The sequence below is a fragment of the Haliotis asinina genome, chromosome 4, assembly GCF_037392515.1.
Source record: "Haliotis asinina isolate JCU_RB_2024 chromosome 4, JCU_Hal_asi_v2, whole genome shotgun sequence".
NCBI classification, from domain to species: Eukaryota; Metazoa; Mollusca; class Gastropoda; order Lepetellida; family Haliotidae; genus Haliotis; species Haliotis asinina.
This window is the reverse complement of record NC_090283.1, coordinates 165,784-188,453: the sequence shown is the minus strand read 5'-3', so window position 1 is coordinate 188,453 and position 22,670 is coordinate 165,784. Positions and strand designations below refer to the sequence as shown.

The 22,670-nt window shown below is 40.8% G+C and overlaps 1 protein-coding gene across 1 annotated transcript in view; it reads right to left on the bottom strand.

Moving 5' to 3' along the window:
* LOC137280691 (presenilin-associated rhomboid-like protein, mitochondrial) overlaps window positions 1-22,670 on the bottom strand; it is an 85,290-nt gene that overhangs the window by 18,320 nt on the left and 44,300 nt on the right. The window contains exons 6-7 of the mRNA XM_067811907.1: window positions 7,895-7,965; window positions 7,220-7,330 (exon numbers count right to left, since the gene is read on the bottom strand). Coding sequence (XP_067668008.1) covers window positions 7,220-7,330; window positions 7,895-7,965 — 182 coding nt within the window. The remainder of the gene's footprint in view (window positions 1-7,219; window positions 7,331-7,894; window positions 7,966-22,670) is intronic.

Sequence of the window (22,670 nt, the reverse complement as noted above, 5' to 3'; positions counted from 1 at the left end):
ATTTGGTTTGCCTGCTAGATCTATTGAAAATGCTTCGAAAATTTCCTCTTCCGCAATGGCTTGATGATGTTGGGCCAGTTTGATTGCACCATTGCATCAACAAGGCTGCCCTGCCTGCAACGCCTTATGCCCTTGTCTGTTGCACTTGTAGTAATTTTGAGGCCTAAAATGGCTAACATCCATGGGCTCTTCCTTTCCATTGCAAGCACGTTCTTCCCTATCTTGTGAGAAAGATTCTCTGCGGTTAGGTGGGGATTCTACCCTGCGGTACCATGATGTACCAGCAGTTGCCAGAGTTGCAGAGTTCTCTCTCATGATCTTCCTTTTCAGATAGTCAGATAACACCAGTCCAGCAATAAAGAACCAACCAAATGCCTCTCGATTGCTAATCCATTCCCATCTTGCCGCAGTCCTGCATAAGCTTCTTCAGCTAAGTTGAGCAAATGCTCCACAAACATTTGAACAAGCTCTGTCCCTGGTTTTGCCTTCAGAGCAGCATGTATGCTGAGAATCTGCAATTTCTGCAAATCTTTCAGCCATTCACTTTCCATCTGTTCCCTGGTTGCCTGGTCATGGTCACTCATGTACCTTTGGATAAAGTCACTGACTGTCCCTGAGCTGCTTTGATATGCTATCGATCTCGATCTACATTGATTGTCACATTAGTTAAGATAGAATATTTTTCTATGCTTTCGATCCATCCCTTATACTTCTTGGGAGCCACGTCTGAGTCCAAACTGGCTGGGGTGTGCACTGAATTGCTGACGAGACTGTGTCTGCTCAATGCTCTGAATCCTGGGTTCTTATATGCTTTGAAGTCATGTGCCATTGACAGATCAACAAGGGGTCAAACAGAAATCATTGTTTCCCCTCTGTTATCTGGTGGCTTCTTGATGAGTAAACATCACATACTCTTGACCAGTCAACCAGGGTTCAGATATGTCATCATTTTTCCCACGTCATCTTGTGGTCACTTGTTCGTCACCCTATCTCTCACTGCTGTTGTCACTGCGCTTTGTGTGGGTCTTCTGCTTGTTCTGCAATTTAGGAGGGTACTTCAAGAACCCTTTCGAGAGTCCTTCCCTGATCATTCTGTGGTCACTCGGTTGTACTCGGTGAGTAGTCAACTTGTTTTTTCATCCTGTCACTGGCCCAGGGTCCACACGGCTGACTTTGTTACACAGGACAGTGGACAGAGGGTTTGCATGGGATGTACCCCTGCCGCAGAACATCACAGATGCATGGAAGAAGTGTGCCATGTATTTTCCCTCAAAAAATACAGTTCCTATCCAAAGGTGCTACAAGTCACTGCCTGCATCCTTCATTTTCAAAAAAAACATGCAGAAAACAAGCACGGATGCACAGGACTCTAAAAACTGAAGAACTAAATCAAGCTACAAAATACTAGATGAAAGCCATTCAAGAAGAATGTCACAAAGATGTCACTGACTGCCTCGGGAAAGGCGTTTGTAACAGCTTGATAAGAGAGCTAAAGCTGCAGAGACTCAGAGTGTCCGATCAGAAGCAGAGGAAGAATACACCAGATGAAAGGTATCAGATGAAACAAAGTTTCCACTCCTTCTACCACAATCACATGAGTTCACAAGACTCTTAGTGTCAGATACACACAGCAGGAACCTACATGTTGGACCTGAAACGGCCACTGCACACCCAAGAGAAAAGTGTGTCAAAACCACACTCTACAAGGTTCTCAGATCAGCCTTTGTGATCCGAATGTCGTCTCCAGGGTGTCCAGATGAAAGACAGGTAAATGAAGGAGCCACAACTTCAGTAGCCAGCGTGAACAATCAGTTCTCCTGCAAGATAAGATGTTCTTGTCTGGACTAGATGGAAGAGAGAATACCGAACACCTCTCCGTGAATTTCAACATGCCTCTGGAACTCAAAATCAAATGATCAGAATTGGAGATTTTGTCCAGATATATAACTATTCGAAGTGGATTTTCTGGAAGTTAGCTGTAGTGGAAACTAAGGGCAGTGACGGGCATGTGGGATTGGCATCAGTGAGGACAATTAAAGGGAAAATGAACAGACACCCATAACAAAGTTGTTTTTCTTGGAGTTCAACACTAAAGACCTGAGACAAAGTGAAAGACTTACAAATTGAAAACGCAAATTACCAATCACCAGTGTCAAAATGCAAATCACCAGTCACCAGTGTCAAAACGCAAATCACCAATCACCAGTGTCAAAACACAAATCACCAATCACCAGTTTCAAAATATGAACTGTACATGTACATCTTCATATCATTTGTTATTCAGCCGCCCCAGGATGTCGTGGAATAGACACAGTAATTGCCACTTCTTGACCACTGTTTGACATTCCTTTTGTATCAAAGTGCATTACGTCATGGTTATGTCTACTTGACATCACGACAATTGTAGAAAACAAGTAGTTACAGTACCAATCCTGAATGACATCCCTATTGTGTTTTACATAGCACTGAACCTTCCAGTCATCTAGTCTGTCGTAGATGACATAAACATTTGACAATCTTGAGGATGTGAGGCCTTTGATGCTGTAAAGCCTTTTCACCTTGCATATGTCTAAAATCTCTTGGAGGTGGATGGACTAGCAAACTGTGCCATTCTATTAGTCTCAGTGATGGACTCCCTGCTTTTTCTATGAATACTGGGAATCACTCTCTCGCTGGCAAAGAGGGCATAAATAAAGTCTGGTGCAGTGTTGTCTGCTTGATTTTTTCAATTACTTGTGGCAGTAGTACAGGAGGCGGAAACGCATAAGTGTTCAGTCCTTCCAACAATATGCTGAGAGTGCCTGTTGCCCATGCCAATGGATACAATACTGGAGATATGAAGGCTGGCATCTGTATGACAGGGACATACTTTGTATGCCTGTGTATTTGTATGTGTGCACATATAATTAGCTGTTCTAGTTTCAAGCATTGTAAATAACCACTAATTCTCTATATTTATTTCAGCATCTAACAGACGCTGAAACATGCAATGGAAATATAAGTCTTAACATATTACACCAGTTTCAGCTAACTACAATGGCTGAACTAAAATATATAATAATTTATGTATTTTAAACACGTTCTTCATTTCAGATCATATCAGCGCTGGAATAGTTCATAAAATTTAATCGCTTAGTTTCAATAATAAAATCAATAGTGTTTACTCAACAATGACAACATGATACGATTGGTCCAATCAAACCTGCATGCTTTTTCTATGCATGAACATCTCACACCACGACACGTCAGACAGTCACTCAACAGCACTGAAAAAACTTGTGTGACAGGCAAAGCCTAGACATGCACTAAATCTTCATCAGGTTAGTAAACAAACTATCTCAAACAATCTGTAATCATATCTAATGTAACCCTAACATAACCATAACGAGTTTGCTTTGAGTGTGCTTTGACTATGAATATGGTTCAGGTATTATTACCTTATTTTGCACAAGTGACGACGAAGTATCTCAATCTCAGCTTTTATTGTGTATGAAATATCTTTCCTGGCTTATCATTATGTCTGTATGGATAGTTTACACCCAATCGGTTTGTTTCCTTTTCCAATCTATCTTATTTCCAGTATACACACACATAAATCCATTGTCTGCTACGACAGCCAGGCATGAACACGGGCCCCTGTGCTACACACAGGGTATGTAATGTGCCGTACCATACTGTTTACATCATGTATATATATATATCATTCTAACATAGAATCATAATCTCATGTTAACGCTCTATGGTAAATATTGTATGCTATGCGGCAATTACCGCTGTTATCATTTATGCCATTGTCTAAGCCATATCATGAGTTATCGCCCCTGATACTGACAAAGTTAAATCTTTGTTATCATTATGTTTAGGAAGTGTTTTAATGCACACATAACGTAGTGGGCGCTCATACGTCTAAGTTGTATTAACATTCACGTAATGTACTGACTCTGTATACAAAGATGTAAAGTGTATGTTCTGCACACATGCTGAGGTTGTTATCATATTGTTGCTATAATTGTTTCAGGGCTTACTGTGTATTCCTGGCCACTTTCATCCACTTGGGAATAAACTTGAACTTACACCCTGCATTCACTTTGCTGTCATCATTGTGACCCTGCTACATCTAGTGATAAACAGGTCTATATGAGGAGATCCTAATGTTTGACTGACAAGCCAAAACAAATCTGGGTGTAATGTCCATGGCTGCGGAGGAGGTAAGAGCATCTGCAGGGATTTTCTTTGGTCTTGGAATGTGGCAAATGTTCAGGTCCTCAATGATGTTGAAAGGTGAGCTGTAGTACACTGAGTGATCTTGTTGATTCCTGTCGTTTTATGTAGAATGCTACTGTAAGGACCATCAGCAGTTTGTTCCTCAATAGGCTCAATCAGTGCAGCAAGGCTTTGATTACAGCTGTCATCTCCAAATGATTGATGTGAAGAAGTTGTTCCTGACTTGTCCATCTTCCTGCTGCAACCTGAGGTGGGCTCCCCATCCCTGTAACAACACACATAAAGATGTGTGTTGTAGTCTGGTTCTGTCAAATAGGTGCCTTCACAAACAGTAACCCTGAGTCTGCCATAACATGTATGGCTTCAGCTGGTCCGGTAGGGCTATCAGATTCAAACTTTGCAGGTGAGTAATCTGGAATTGTTGTAATGTACTGCAGTCTTCCCATCCAGGTCATAACCTGAGCCGAAACAAGTAGACCGAGAAGACTTTGCCAAGTTTACAGTGATGACGCAGAGATTCAATGGAGATATCATGGCTTGCATCTTGACCTAACAAATCTGCGTTGTGAAGAACCTCATTTCCAGGAATGCAGAACTTGTATTGCATCCAACTCAGACTTCCTCAATAACATCCTGGTAATATGTTACCATTCTGTGTATGCCAGGCTCGTTACTTCAGAGCTGCTCTAATCAGCTGAATATTCCTGCAGACAGTCATATAGGTGAGGTAACACCAAACAGGTACACGTTTCATCTCTAATGGAGATGCTGTTACCAGATTCTCAATGATATGCAGTGAACAGCCTTCATACTTGATTCCTTTGTCAGCACTCAGCCTTGTCTGTAGTTTCGCTGTTTGGCTTGCAATCATCCACTAGTTACAAGAGTGAGTACCTGTATAGATATAGGGAAGAAGAAAGCAAAACCTTCTGCCGCTTAATACTGACGTAAACAGACTGTCCGACTGGCAGTTGTATCTTCCACATTGGTACTGACTGAAAGTGGCCATTGGTCTCAGTGAAGTATCGTAAAATATTCTTGAAAATCACAAATGTTACTGCATTTGTGCACGTTTGACATCTTCTTTATGCAGGTAAACGTCATTCAACCTGTCTACCATCTATGAGCATTACATTTGCAACTGTATGGAACTTCATCTTCTGAGTTGTCTCAGACATTATCTAACATGGCTACACTCTGGTGTGTGCTTCTTTCTTCAGTCAAATGCTGATCATGCTGGCAACCTCTTCGCCTTTATACATCTTGGAGACGCTGCCTCTGCACCTGGAAGCTGATGTCTGCATAGCTGAACAGTCATCTGCTGCTTTCATGAAGATACAGTAGACGTAATCGACAACTATCATTGCAACAGTCTACAGACAGCTGTGACTTCTGGCAGCTGCGACAAAGCTACGCTGTAGATGTAGCTGTAAACTGCTGTGATGTTTTGCTGGTGACTAGAATCTCAGGAAGCAGTATCAGAGGGTCATCAAAGACGCCTGCTTCTGCCAGAGGTACTATTTCCTCGGTGAAGGAGTAGACTTCTGCTTCTAGTCAGTGATGAGGCTAAGTCCAACGACGACCTCTTCTTGGACTTAGTGTTTCCTCTACTACATCAAAGATCTGCCCCCGAGGTACATCAGTAATTCATTGGAAACATGAACAGCAGTTAACATATGATTACTAGCACTATCATCTGATTTATGAGACATAACTTGAGAATACATTCTAACCTTGTACTTTGCAAAACTATGAACAGCAAATAAGTATAAATTAAATTCTACTTCAGACAAATTCTACAAAACTTTACAGCAAACACTGGAAGAACACTAGTGCAAGAAGGACATAACAACTGCATGTCAGCCACAGACAGCCAGTACCTACAAATGAAACAAGATTTCATCGAACGTGTAATAGGCGTGGTTTTGATGTGCGTTACCTCCACCCAGTGAGAGCTGAGTTTAACAAATACTAGTGTAGGAACAAGATGTTAATCAACCTTTGTTGGAATTTGCCTCTTCAAAAGAGGGACCTTGAAGGGATTTCAAGTGTTCCTCTATCATTCGCATATCATAAGCATAATAAGCATGAGTCAGGATAAGGAAAAACATACACTATACACAATCTCAGACTAACCCTGATGTGATGTACTTACAGTACTAGCTGAGAATGAGGGCGGCATGACCTCCCACTCACCCTGATGTCATGTACTTACAGTACTATCTGAGAAGGAGGGCGGCATGACCTCCCACTCACCCTGATGTCATGTACTTACAGTACTATCTGAGAAGGAGGGCGGCATGACCTCCCACTCACCCTGATGTCATGTACTTACAGTACTATCTGAGAAGGAGGGTGGCATGACCTCCCACTCACCCTGATGTCATGTACTTACAGTACTATCTGAGAAGGAGGGCGGCATGACCTCCCACTCACCCTGATGTCATGTACTTACAGTACTAGCTGAGAATGAGGGCGGCATGACCTCCCACTCACCCTGATGTGTTGTACTTACATTACTAGCTGAGAATGAGGGCGGCATGACCTCCCACTCACCCTGATGTGATGTACTTACATTACTAGCTGAGAATGAGGGTGGCATGACCTCCCACTCACCCTGATGTCATGTACTTACAGTACTAGCTGAGAATGAGGGCAGCATGACCTCCCACTCACCCTGATGTCATGTACTTACAGTACTAGCTGAGAATGAGGGCAGCATGACCTCCCACTCACCCTGATGTCATGTACTTACATTACTAGCTGAGAATGAGGGCGGCATGACCTCCCACTCACCCTGATGTGATGTACTTACATTACTAGCTGAGAATGAGGGCGGCATGACCTCCCACTCACCCTGATGTCATGTACTTACAGTACTATCAGAGAATGAGGGCGGCATGACCTCCCACTCACCCTGATGTGATGTACTTACATTACTAGCTGAGAATGAGGGCGGCATGACCTCCCACTCACCCTGATGTGATGTACTTACATTACTAGCTGAGAATGAGTGCGGCACAATCTCTCCAAGGAACGCAATACTGAGTCTGGCATCTGGATAGGATATACAAACAGCTCCCAGAATGGCCATCAGGGCTCCCGACTGAAACAGTTACATGTTGCACTATATATGCAATGATCTTGACTGTGATGCTAGATTCGATGTAATTTCACCTCGACAAACTAATGTTCTTGTGACAACACAAGGCTGGCCACCTACGAAGATGGAAAGTCTTTTTGTGACGACACTGAACTGGCACAACCACTTGAACCCAGTGTTTCCCCTATCCAATCAGAGCCAGTGTTTTCCGTTATATACCAGAATATTTGGTAATTTCAAATGATGCCAGTCACCATGTCTGGCAAATTTTAGAATTAATTTTCCCCTATCTCTGCTTGAGAAAGACTAAGTTTTCACAATGAGATTGAGGTGGTGTCAAACAAAAAAATAGCAGCTTATAAAAAAAAGAAACAGGCTAAAAATAGCGGCATTGACGTATTGTGTACATTTCTGATTAATTGTTTGGGTGCAAAGTTTCACACACAATGAAAAGAAGTATCACTTGACTTGTAAAATTTACAAATGACCAGAACTTGAAATACTAGCTGGTCACAATAGCCAGGTGTGAAAAATGAGACAGAAACACTGGAGCTTGAGAACACTCACCGCTCCTAGAGATGGAACAGGTCGACCTCTCAGAACTTTGTGAACGGTGCTTGCAAAGGAAGACACTGCAGCTGTAATGACAAGGGGCAAAACTGTAATCACTGTTTACTTCCAAAAGTCACTGAATATTTAGGCTGATAATGTAAGTTTTAAGACAGACTTCATATTTCATACTTATCCTGACTCACGCTTATTTGTTTATCTCCCTTCTCCTTTTGACAGTTATGTGGCAACTGAATATCTTAGTTCCTGGAAGAATTGCAAACTTACTCCCCCATCGAGTTGACTACCCTTTCCAAACAGTTCTATGTGACCTGAGTCCAGCTCTCACACCCTCCTGTAATGTCTTACAGTGATGCCTGCATTGCTGAGAGGAGAGGGTTGGGAGGGCTTTAGATCATGGGTCAGGACATGTATAAAATGTCAATTTTATCATAAAATTACATATTTTCCCTTATCCTGACTCATGATTTACTGCTTACCAAATCAAAAGGAAAAACGTGGTAGTTCAGCCACTGTGACTGTTAGATCAAGATAGCGTCTGATCATCTACCCAATGGGAACCCTTCCTTGTGGCTTCCTAAATACTGTTATTAAATGCAATACAATGAAAGAAGTGCTTAGTGTAGATTTCATGGATTTTAGATAATCTTGTATTCCTGTATGTCTAGTTATCCATTGCAATGGCATTACCATAACTGACTCTGTATCACTCATGCACTGACTTATCTCCAAGACAGGAAACACCGAGTCTCTACGTTAAGCAGCATGTCTGTTACCTTAGCTTCATTGTGTCAGCATGATCAGTTTCTCATACTGTGGCTGGAATACTGAGTTGTTGCCAAACTGATGAATACCGGATACATCTACTGTAGTGATGTCTCAAATATAGTTGTTGCCAAACACAGTGTCCGATTTCCACAGGCAGCATTCCGTGATGGTTGATATAGAGCAGTTCCCATGTAAAGCAGTGTCCGATTTCCACAGGCAGCCTTCCGTGATGGTTGATATAGAGCAGTTCCCATGTAAAGCAGTGTCCGATTTCCACCGGCAGCCTTCCGTGATGGTTGATATAGAGCAGTTCCCATGTAAAGCAGTGTCCGATTTCCACAGGCAGCCTTCCGTGATGGTTGATATAGAGCAGTTCCCATGTAAAGCAGTGTCCGATTTCCACCGGCAGCCTTCCGTGATGGTTGATATAGAGCAGTTCCCATGTAAAGCAGTGTCCGATTTCCACAGGCAGCCTTCGATGATGGTTGATATAGAGCAGTTCCCATGTAAAGCAGTGTCCGATTTCCACAGGCAGCCTTCCGTGATGGTTGATATAGAGCAGTTCCCATGTAAAGCAGTGTCCGATTTCCACCGGTAGCCTTCCGTGATGGTTGATATAGAGCAGTTCCCATGTAAAGCAGTGTCCGATTTCCACAGGCAGCCTTCCGTGATGGTTGATATGGAGCAGTTCCCATGTAAAGCAGTGTCCGATTTCCACAGGCAGCCTTCCGTGATGGTTGATATTGAGCAGTTCCCATGTAAAGCAGTGTCCGATTTCCACCGGCAGCCTTCCGTGATGGTTGATATAGAGCAGTTCCCATGTAAAGCAGTGTCCGATTTCCACCGGCAGCCTTCCGTGATGGTTGATATAGAGCAGTTCCCATGTAAAGCAGTGTCCGATTTCCACCGGCAGCCTTCCGTGATGGTTGATATAGAGCAGTTCCCATGTAAAGCAGTGTCCGATTTCCACCAGCAGCCTTCCGTGATGGTTGATATAGAGCAGTTCCCATGTAAAGCAGTGTCCGATTTCCACAGCAGCCCTCCGTGATGGTTGATATAGAGCAGTTCCCATGTAAAGCAGTGTCAGATTTCCACCGGCAGCCTTCCGTGATGGTTGATATGGAGCAGTTCCCATGTAAAGCAGTGTCCGATTTCCACCAGCAGCCTTCCGTGATGGTTGATATGGAGCAGTTCCCATGTAAAGCAGTGTCCGATTTCCACCGGCAGCCTTCCGTGATGGTTGATATAGAGCAGTTCCCATGTAAAGCAGTGTCCGATTTCCACCGGCAGCCTTCCGTGATGGTTGATATAGAGCAGTTCCCATGTAAAGCAGTGTCCGATTTCCACAGGCAGCCTTCCGTGATGGTTGATATAGAGCAGTTCCCATGTAAAGCAGTGTCCGATTTCCACAGGCAGCCATCCGTGATGGTTGATATGGAGCAGTTCCCATGTAAAGCAGTGTCCGATTTCCACCAGTAGCCTTCCGTGATGGTTGATATAGAGCAGTTCCCATGTAAAGCAGTGTCCGATTTCCACCGGTAGCCTTCCGTGATGGTTGATATAGAGCAGTTCCCATGTAAAGCGTGTGTTGAGGCTCTAACTTTGCTACATAATTTTTAAGGAATGGAGAGTTACTTGGACATTATGCTCTATGTAGTTTGAGAGAATTCAAGTTCAAGAATCGAGGAGGGTGATGACTATATAAAGAGTGAGTGAGTGAGTTAATATTTAACGTCACATCGGCAATATTGCAGCCATATCGTGATGAGAACATACATGACAAAAAGGATATATATAGATATTATGAAGGCCCTGGATATTATGAAGGACAGTAAAACAACTAGACTATCACAGTTAGTATTAAAACTAGCGTGGAAACTTAAAAAATGATAGTATCACTATCTGGACAAAAAACAGGCCATAGATCGCCAACAACAGAGGGTAGATCACCAAACCAGGGACCATGGGGACTTACAGTACCTCTGCTACCTGCATGATCCCTGGCTGGATTTACACCATCCCCTCAGCTGTTGGCAACTGTATGCAAGATTAGCCACAAATTAAAATGACACCTATTCTACGATTAAAAAAGTGGAAGATTAAATCTGACTTGAACCGTTTTGGGACTTATGTACCCTCTCATGTGGACAATAATTTCACGGTACTTCAACCCCATTCGAGGATACAGCCACTAACAATCTTAGCTGCTAATTCAACTTCCAATCATAAAATACCTATTTATTTACATGTCAGTCAATAAATTCAATTCTTTTAAAAATGCAATAATTAAATGAGAACGTACGTTACTAAAAAGGTCCTTCATAGTTCTTGATTTAAAATAATTGTCCCTAGTGATGGAATATTCAACACAGTCAAGCAAGACATGCTTGACAGTGATGATTTCATCACAAGGGATGCAGAACAGAGGATCCTCACCTTTCAAAAGATATTCATGCGTATACCTAGTGTGTCCAATACGACATCGTCGTATAATGACCTCTTCAAATCTGGACCGACAACCCAAGTAGGTGTAACCAACATATGGTTTTATTTGCATGTAATTTATTGATACCTACTTGGGTGTCCCACTTCTTCTGCATCAGATGACGGATGTAAGATCTAATGGTAGCTTTATAATCAGTATTGGGAATATGAAGTGGGGTCACAGATTTGTTTAGCACTGCCTTTGCATCAAGGTCAGCCAAAGTTTTACCAGAGATTCCAGCATAGCTGGGTAACCAACAGAAGATGATGTCGTATTGGCCAGTCGCAAGATAGTTATAAAGCTCAATAATTTCTATTAAAAGTGGATGTTTACATGCTAGGTTTTTAATAGCCTGAAGGCACGAAAGAGAGTCTGAATAGATTATGTACTGTTTATGTTTAGGATGTCTTTGAATATATTTGCGTTAGCTTCTGCTGTAAAAATAGAACTATATCTGGTAATCTAGAAGATATTGTTCTGGATCCAATGACAGTGGCACAAGCCATTGCGCCACCGTCCTTAGACCCATCTGTAAATAAGGATTTATAATTGCTATATTTATGTTTCAATTGATTATATTCTTGTTTATATTGTAATTCATTAGTTTCTGATTTCTTAAATGTAGCTAATGTTAGGTTGACTTGTGGCCTAACCAACTGCCAAGGAGAAGAAAAAAGAAGACGGCAAGGACCTATGTTTTCCAGCTCAATGCCAGCCGAAGAAAGAAAGGGTTTAATTCTGTGCCTGAGAGGTGGAACAAGAGAAGACTTTTTGTTGTACAAGTCCTCGTTGAGAGGATTGAAAACACAGTTATATGCAGGGTTAGATTTGTTAGTGTATAGCTTTGTTATATATTGTAAAGATAATTTTATACGGTGTTGTGTAAGAGATGGTTCATCGGCTTCAACATATAGACTGTCAACAGAAGAGGTTCTAAAGGACCCAAGACAAAGTCTTAGACCTTGATGATGAACAGAATATAATAATTTTAAGTTGCTGTTGCAGGCTCCACCATATACAATGGATCCATAATCAAGTTTAGAACGGACAAGTGATCAATATAGATGGAGGAGGGTAGCTTGATCACCTCCCCATTTAGAATTTGATACCACTTTCAACAAATCAAGTGCTTTCAGGCATTTAGTTTTCAGAGATTTAATATGAGGCAGAAACGTTAGGTGTGTGTCAAAAATTAATCCCAAGAACTTGGCCTCCTTGACAACTTTAATGGCAGTGCCATCTAGAGATAGTTCAGGGTCTTTATGGGTCTTTACGACAAAAATGTATACAATTAGTTTTTGATTCAGAAAATTTAAAGCCGTTTTCAAGACACCATTTATTTATTTTGTTTAAACACAGCTGCAACTGCCGCTCTATGGTATTCATATTTTTACCACAAGAAATATTAAAATCATCCACAAAAACGAACCATCAATTGAATCCTTTAAAACTTTCGATAAACTATTTATCTTTACACTAAAGAGTGTGACAGACAAAATACTGCCTTGTGGGACACCCTGATCCTGATTGTAATGATTAGACAGGGTAGAACCCACACGGACTTGAAACTGTCTATCATTTAAAAAGTTGGCTATGAATTGCAGCAAACGACCTCGCAAACCGAAGTCATGTAAGTCTCTTAAAATACCATATTTCCTGGTTGTGTCATATGCTTTGTCTAGAACAAAAAAGATAGACACAGCGTGTTGTTTATTAATTAGTGCGTTTTTAACAAATGATTCCAAACGCACTAGGTGATCGACAGTACTTCTATTTTTACGGAAACCACATAGTATATCTGTTATGAGGTTATTAGTTTCCAAGTACTAAACAAGTCGATTATTTATCATGCATTCCATGGTCTTGCAAACACAACTAGTTAGTGAAATCGGACGATAATTGGATGGATCCGTATGATCAAGTCCAGGTTTAGGTATTGGTACTACTATAGCGTCACGCCATGAAGACGGAAATTTACCTGAAGTCCAAATATCATCAAAAATAGATAAGAGTGTCTCTAAACAGGACTCTGGTAAGTGCTTCAGGAGTTGATAATGTATGTTATCAGCTCCTGTAGCAGTGTCATGAGCTTGATCAAGAGCAGTATTGAGTTCATGAATAGAAAACGTTTCATTATAATCTTCCCCATTATCAGAATTGAAATTAATAGTTTTCTTTTCTTGTTGTCTTTGATACTGCTGGAATTTAGGTACATAATTAGAAGAGGAAGAGTGTTTAGCAAGGGTTTCACCGGGTTTATTAGCAATATCTGATTTATCCGTAAGTAATTGATCTCCATGTTTAAGATGATGGACACTAGATTTAGCACCTTTACCCTTAATTTTCTGGACCATGTTCCATACCTTGGATATGGGTGTCCGAGAATTTATTTTGGATACATAATTTTGCCAAGATTGGCGTTTGTTGTGTTTAAAAGTATGCCGTGCTTTAGCATTTAAAACTTTGAATTTATTTAAATTATGCACCACAGGATGGCGGTGGAAATAATGTTCGGCTTTTTTCCTTGCCTTTCTAGCTTGTTTGCATTCATCACTGAACCACTGTTTCCGGATATGTGGAACTGCAGAGGACTTTGGTATACACTCATCAGCTATGGAGTTCAGTTCATCAGAAAAGCATTTAATAGCATCAGGAACGTCAATAAAAAGTTCAGGTTTAAGTTTTGCAGCACACAGTGTTTCATATAAAGCCCAGTTAACCTTTCTAAAATTCAGCCTTGATGATGGAGGAACATCAGATGGAGTTACAGATTTTAGTATAGTAGGAAAATGGTCACTTCCACAGAGGTCATCATGGACTGACCATTCGAATTCATTTAGTAGTTCTGAATTTGTGACTGACAAGTCGAGAGCAGAATAGGTTCCTGTACCAGGGTGTAAATATGTATTGGAGCCATCATTATAAATACATAAATCATTATCTGAACAAAATTCCTCCAGTACTTTACCTTTACCATTTATTGTTGCACTACCCCAGAGTGGGTTGTGCCCATTTAAATCTCCCATAATAATGCAGGGCTTTGGGAATTGATCATATAGAGCTTGAAGATCGAGTTTGTGAAATGTTGAAGACGGAGAAACATAGAGAGAACATAATGTAAACGAAACGTGCAAAGTTAGTCGCACTGCAACAGCCTGAAGATTAGTAGTAAGCGTAACTGGGCAATGGATAACGTTCTGTTTAACTAGAATGGAAGACCCTCCAGTGGCCCTGTCACCCTTAGGCGAAAAACAATGGCATGCACTGAACGAACATAGGTTACGAACATCTGTCTCTTTCAAATATGTCTCCTGCAGACAGAACGCTGAGGGAGATAAATCTTGGATTAAAAGTTGTAATTCATGTAAATTAGTCCTTAGTCCCCTACAATTCCATTGTATAATAGGATTATGATAAGCTATCGTTTGGGATGATTTATTGGGGATCTTCCCCGTACTTTTTGGGCGGGCAACAAGCTGTGTGCCCTAGAGCGGACGTTTTCAGTCACGTCCATGTCCTCAAGGGATCCATATTTGTTGTATAAATTGATTTTATTGTCTGACCCTTTGGGGGCTCTGTCACTAAGTTTTTTCAAAGAATCTGGCTTTGTACCTTTGCCTTTAGAGAGTTGTTTAGACTTTGTCGGCTGAGATGATACGTTAAGATCACAGGATGTTTCACATTGGCTTTGAGATGTACTAGGAACTGATTCTGTTGTTTGGGAAGATATTGCAGGTGAGAATATCAGAGGAGATTCCGTTTTAACCCCGGTCAGGTAGATATTGCAGGTGAGAATATCAGAGGAGATTCCGTTTTAACCCCGGTCAGGTAGATATTGCAGGTGAGAATATCAGAGGAGATTCCGTTTTAACCCAGGTCAGGTAGATATTGCAGGTGAGAATATCAGAGGAGATTCTGTTTTAACCCAGGTCAGGTAGATACTGCAGGTGAGAATATCAGAGGAGATTCTGTTTTAACCCAGGTCAGGTCGATATTGCAGGTGAGAATATCAGAGGAGATTCTGTTTTAACCCAGGTCAGGTCGATATTGCAGGTGAGAATATCAGAGGAGATTCTGTTTTAACCCAGGTCAGATGTTCTGGTGATAGAAGCATAGCTCTCCTTATGTTCTGAGCGTTGAACTAGCTTTCTAGCTTCCGCAAAACTAATGTTTTCAGTGAATTTTATTCTATTTATCTCCATTTGATGTTTCCAAACAGGACAACTTTTAGAGTAGGAGGAGTGGTCACCCGCACAGTTTGTACAGTTTTTAACATTAATGTCACTATCTTCTGTTGTATGCGTCTTTTCGCCACAGTGAGCACATACAACAGACAATGTGCAAGTATTGACAACATGACCAAACTTTTGACATTTAAAACACCTCAGAGTGTTTGGAATGTACGTGTCCACATTAATGTTACAATAACCTGCTTTAAGAGATTTTGGAGCAGTTAGTGAGGAAAAGGTAAACAGGTAAGTATTGGTGTTTGTAACAACATCATTCTTCCGGATTGTGAAACGTTTTACATTGAGTATGCCCTGATCTTATATCTCAGAGATGATGTCAAGCTCTGTCATATCCGCAAACAATCGGTCACGATCTCTGATGATTCCCTTGCTCGTATTGAGTGTTTTATGAGCCGAAACCGTGACTGGAACGCCAACAAACAATTCTGTGCTCATAAGGTTTGTGGCTTGTTGCCTTTTCCCACATTCAACCAACAAAGCACCAGAACACAAACGTCTAATATTCTTGACATCACCTGCAAGGCCCTGTATACCCTTGGATATGGCAAAAGGGTTCAACTTTAATGGAGTCTTGTCAACAGTTTCAATTACAAGAAATCGTGGCCAGTATTCAATGGACGTGGGCAGTCTTTGATCAGTAACAATTGGATCAGTGTCTAGTTGTCGTTTGTTTTTTTTAGGGGGGTTTTCATAAGCCATGGTTCGTCATCTGAGCTCCCCACCCACCACGGAGTATCACAAGGACAATGCCAAAAACAAGTTGCAGCACAAAGGATACTTGGATGATATACTCCAGCAGAAGAGTTATTAACAACACATCTACCAGATTGGTCCATGAGCCACTGCCCTCTGGCATAAGACTCTAGGCAAAGTACAAACATCATACATCAAAATCATAAACATGCTTAGAGAACAATTTGGCCAAGACCACAAGTAACAACATTTTCCAAACAGATTAGTGTAATGACAAAAATTTAAGTTCATACACAGAGCTTGGCGTGACCAGCCTATTCTACCACCCGTGTAGGTGAAGTAAGGGCCAAAGTGGTGTGTTGGGCAAATGGAATGCAGTTAAAAGTCCAACTGCCCTCAACCACCAGGATCCCGTCCTCCACCGGCACGGGATGCAACCCACGGCAAACAGGTTGCCCAATTTAGTCGCCTCTTACGACAAGCAATGGGGTGTTGTGGACACATTCTGTCCCAGGTCCACTCATTAAATAGCCTAAATCTACCTAAATTTATCAGTTATTTTATCTTCAACATTTTATATCCTAACCCTAGCTCTCTAAACACCAATCTAGTCTCAATGTAATCTATTTCAGTAATACTCATTTGCACTGCATGCTTTTCTCCTGTCAATCCCTCTTAAAACATGTCCTTTGCTTAGGCTAGTGAGTAAGTTCTATTGTTCTGTGTTCATCCAAACCTGTAAGGTATCATGATATTTAAAGTTTAATTTGATCTAGTTTCATGTCAGTATCTTATGTGGTGAGCGTCAGACAGGTTGTGTTTTTTGGAATCGAGATCATGGTGATCTTTACTGTGTTTCGGATATAAAGGTTAGTAAGTACTAGTCTTGTATATATTTCTTGTGGTTTGCTATGTGTGTTTCATAGTTGGTAGTTGCATTGGCTATTGTTTATAGTGTTGTTAAAGGGGCACTGATGCGGAGCAATATCCGTGGACTGGTGTAAACTTTTGTTATTGTTTTCCCAGAATTTGTGACTGGTTCGTGACTACTGCTGCACAGTCCGTATGCACAACTGATAGTTTAATTATAGACCGATCAATTGAGGTGAAGTCATTTTTACTTCATTACAAATGTATTATGAAAACAAATGAAACACTTTGAAGGTTAATCATCTGCCAGTGGTAGAAATGGTAAAAAACTATTATTATTATTAAAAACTAACCCTAATTAGTTTATTGTCAAATTTGTATGATTTTGAAAATTAATAAAAGAACACACGGTCTGCTTATACTTATAGTAAATTTCTAACATGACAGCAACATTTACACATTGTATAGATTGCCAATGTGGATCCTATTTCACACACATACGCGATCGTGTGTGTTTTCTGTCATATAGATTCTGCTGAATGCTACAACAAATAAATTCAAACAAAATGCAACAAATGAATGTAAAACAGACTAATTTCATAGCAACAATGTCAGGCTACTACCTTGTTCAGAAATGTATCCATCAATGTCCACATAAAAGAACGATATTCCATTCATCTGCAGCTGGTAAATAACCCTGCTCTGTGTCGTGTGTCTTACAAAAGTCTAATTTGCGAAAAAGTAACACATCGTTTCACGTCTTTCACATTGGTGAAAACCTCATAAACCTATCATTGGTCACCCAAGATAGCACACCTGGCAACTAATTGTATGATGTCCGCCATTCTAAGTAATTTAACCAATAATGAGCAATCAATCAATCAACGCAATGGTGGTTAATTCTTTGAAGGGAGGATGTTGTTTTTACACTCGCACTTGACAACAGGATGTAGTCAGTACAGATTAGTACATCTACACACACTGCCTTTTGACAAATCCACTGTAGAAGATGAAAGTAATTAATCAATCAGTGTGTTATCGGTTAATCCTTTGATTGATGTTTGTTTTTGTAACTCAGCTGATAAACCCTCTTGCATCACTTACATGCACATATTACATAACATACAATACATTTGCCATTACAGACCTTAATTTATAATGTTGAGTATTTACTCCGGACAGGAGAAATGCCAAATGGGAACCTTTGTTGAGTAACCGAAGTGGTGTTACTGCTAATTATACCTGTTATAAATTCATTAATTGACCATTCCAGAGAATAAATAAATAATTATAGTTATGACAAATAACACGTGTAGTTTTACACCATCAAACGCGAGTTACAGCAAGGAAGATGTAATCTCTGTGTCGCATGCAGCCTGAAAACACTTATGGGCCGAAACTGTTCTGAGGAGACCAACGGAACTTCGTTACATAAGAAATACATACAGGCATTTGCTGTGTACTTTGGTACATAGGTGTAATAAGTTGGAGTTTTTTACGTAAGAAGATTTTCAGATTTCTCTACCAAAGGCAAAGCCATCGTTTTTAGTTTCCAAATTCAAATAAATCAACTGTGTGTTTTTATTATAATAAATAATAAACCAGGGTAGCTGCCATAGCTACTCAAATTTATGTGTGATATTTGCCATCACAGCTGAACCAACACTCAAATCTGTCTAACTGTAAAGCTTTGCAATCTTTCGGACTGAAATGGCTTGCTACGTGCCTGTAGACATCATATGTTCACATAACATGATTAAATATTGAGGTTAAAAACACAGACATAGGATCAAATTGGATCAGTCACTATATGTACCAACCAAGCATCCGAAAAAACTACACTGCTGGGATATTTTGTTACGATCAGACAAGGAATACCACGGATATTTTTAAATAATGGCATATGATGGGCGTCCGGCCTCCGGACTGTTTAGGCGAAGATAATTCTGCTAATATGGACAGGAGCCCAGTCCCTTTGTCCGTCACAGTCGAGGGAGCGGGTGTTGACCAATTTGCACTTTGGTTTTGTAATTAGACCGTTTGCAAGAAACATTTTTCGCTCCGCATCAGTGCCCCTTTAATATCTCAACATTCACTTTTCATTATGTGTAAATAGTTTAAATGATGGTAACTCACAGTACAGTGAGTTGTGTAATTGTTCTGTTACATAATTACCTATATTATAGTATCACATGTAGTTATTAGTTTCTATTTCACTTAAGTTTAATCTCAATAATCTTCTCATCTTCCTACTATGTTGAAACATAATTGCCGTTAGTACCCTCGGCCTTATAATAAAATGAATGCTTGGATAGATGTATGTGCGTATGTGTGGTTAGATGTGGTTGTTTGTATTTTTACCATAATAGTTTGTTATACATATTACTATCTGCACATGGCATTTAATCATCCTACAGATAATGTGGGCAGGATGACGTAGATGTGTCAAGTTGGCAATAGCAGAGGTGTCACCAACCTGGTATGTTTTCATTGTTAAAGTACATTCTTTTTCGTATATTCTACTGTCTACAATAAGTGTAATGTTTACATTATCAGACTCTTGTAATGTAATTAATGTATTACGATGGTGCTAATCATATGAATATCAGAAGTTGTCATGGTAATGCATTTATGTTTAGCAATATATGCGCATGTGTGTGTTTACATTTAGTACTTGTGAATATGTGGTAAGTACAGTGTTCCCAGAAATTATTGAGAAAATCTTTGTTTTTTTTCTAATGATGCTAAGATTGGAAAAAGGGCTTTCACTATGCACTAAGCATACTAAATAAGGGAGACAACTCTTGAAGGCTTAGAAGGCAGCTCATTACGTCAAGAGTTATCTCCCTTGTCTGAGCAGACGGCTTCCTGTGTTGACATGGCAGAATTTACAGCAAGAGAGAAAAGAAAGCTCATTCTAGATGATTTTGAAAGGGGTGAGGCTGATGCTAAAGTGTTAGCTTGTAGACATGGTATTCCTCTGTCTACAGTATACAGAACTTTGAAGAATATTCAAACAGGAACCGGGATAGAGCACAAAGCAGGGGCAGGTCGGCCTAGGAAATTCAGTGTTGTGGATCGCCGAAGACTTGGGCAGAGAGTGAGTAGGGGCAAATTGAAAAGTGTTGAGAACATCAGAAATGAAATGATTAGCAGAGGAAGTCCTCAGGTATGCAATGAAACAGTTAGGCAGGAATTACAGAGACTTAATTGGGTGAAAAAACGTGGAATTCCCTTGCTGTTGATGAAAGATGCACAAAAGGAAAAACGTTTAAACTGGTGTCGGGCTCATGAAAATCAAGATTGGGATAATGTTTTCTTTTCGGATGAAAGTTCTGTTTGGCTTTTCCCTAATTGTGTGAAAATTTGGACCAAAGATACTGTCAAACCTATCTACCAGCGACCAAAACATAGCCCAAAGTTTCACATGTGGGGTGGCATATCGGCTCGCGGAGTGACACCATTGTGTGTTTTCATGGGAAACTTGACAAAAGAAAGATACGTTGACATTCCAAATGGTCACCTTCTTCCGACAGCACAGACATTGTATGAAGATGATTGGATTTTCCAGCATGATAATGACCCAAAACACACTGCGCGCTACACAAAACAGTGGTTGTCGGGCGAAAATGTTCAAGTTTTAGACTGGCCCAGTTACAGCCCAGACCTAAACCCAGTTGAGAATGTGTGGGGAGTCATGAAGGACAGAATAAACCAAAAGGGACTGAGAAATATTGAAGATATGAAGGCCGAGGTGGTCCAATATTGGGATACCCTGTCACACGATTACCTACAAATTTTGATGGGTAGTGTGCCTAGGCGTATTAAGGCATGCATTGCTGAGCAAGGAGGTCTAACAAAGTACTAAAACAAGACTGAGACTGTAAAAGGATGATGTTTTAACATGTTTATGTAAGTAAAACGCCAGAAGTTAATAAACGTAATGAGTTACATGACGCAACATGATTCTCAATAATTTCTGGGAATACTATATGTACTAATGAGATTTGTTTTACCATGTTTCAGGCTAAATCGTCTTTCTTACATTTATGCAATAAAATATCAACCACCTCACACCCCAGTGGCTTTGTGGTTTTGTCTGCATCCTAACACTACTACACAACCACGTGTATATCATCACGGGATCAGACCAGGACGTCCCGCCACACGATAGTCACACAACCTCATTGACAAGGTCACTTAATATGGTGCCGAAATCATCTCTGCAGACCCTTGTTTTGATGGAGAAAAACTGTTTTCACAGATGAATCCAGGTTTAACATTTCCCATAGTGATGGACATCAACCTGCCTACAGACGCGTGGGAGAAGGTTACAACCTGCCTACAGATGCGTGGGAGAAGGTTACAACCTGCCTACAGACGCGTGGGAGAAGGTTACAACCTGCCTACAGATGCGTGGGAGAAGGTTACAACCTGCCTACAGACGCGTGGGAGAAGGTTACAACCTGCCTACAGACGCGTGGGAGAAGGTTACAACCTGCCTACAGATGCGTGGGAGAAGGTTACAACCTGCCTACATACGCGTGGGAGAAGGTTATGCACAGGCCTGTGTCTTGCAGAGGAACCGCTTTGGTGGTGGTTCCGTGATGATTTGAGGTGGAATAACAGCATGCCAAAGAACTCCTCTGGTGATTGTTCTGGGCAACTGGTGTGGGCTACACTGATCAGATTCTTCGACTTGCGGAAATTCCTTTTCTGTGGGTTAACATTCCAACAGGACAATGGCTGCCCTCATAAGGCAAGGCCTGCTACGGATTTCTTGCAACACCACAACAGTGACACACTGCCTTGGCCTGCAAATTCACCGGATCTCTCACTGAAAGAGCATGTTTCCTCATCTGCCAGATAACATCCTTGACCTTGGGACAGAACTTGAGAGAATCTGGCGTGACATCCCACAAGTCTTCCTTTGAACATTTGATAGGCTCTATGTCGATGCACTGCTGTTCTCAATGCCGAAGGTGGAGAAACTCATTTTGTGACATGGTTGTTTGCCCCCTGTCCTGCTTGTGGACTTGTGATATCATTGTGATTGACTTTTCAATTGAAATTCTCCCGACTTGTTATGGTCTCATGATCCCTCCATTAAAGTTTATATGTACCTCTGACATTGTTATTGTACTTATCAGCTGGGATAATATTTTGACAATGCACAGTTTCTTTATGTGCTAGTATATATTTTCAAAAGCTCTGACTGGGCATAATGACAAGTAATCTGTATCATGACAGAAGACAATGCCGGGACATAGAACTGACGATCTGCTTGTCCAGGTAGCTTATTCTTACCTATAGAATTCCTTCTCAGTCCCAGATGGACTTTACCATGCTATTTGGTAGCATGCTCCTGTTTAAATGAACTCATGAGAACAGTGAGTTCAGGTACTCTGGTGAGTTTAACCTCTGTGTTCATGGTGATAATGGAACTGATTGCAGCCAAGTATGTTGAAAGTGTAGATCCCTTCTGGTGTCTAGTAGCTCTCAAATGGCATAATATTCTGCAGCTGGAGAATGTGTAGCTTCCATGGTAAAAAATCTCGAGCATGCAGCAAACTGATCAAAACTTTTTCATTTATCATCACAAACATTCCAAGTTGAACATCTTAAGACTAGTGTAACTGTCTCAACAGCTTTAATGGAGTATCCTCTTTCTCAGGCAGACTGCAATACCTTAACAGCTCCACGTATC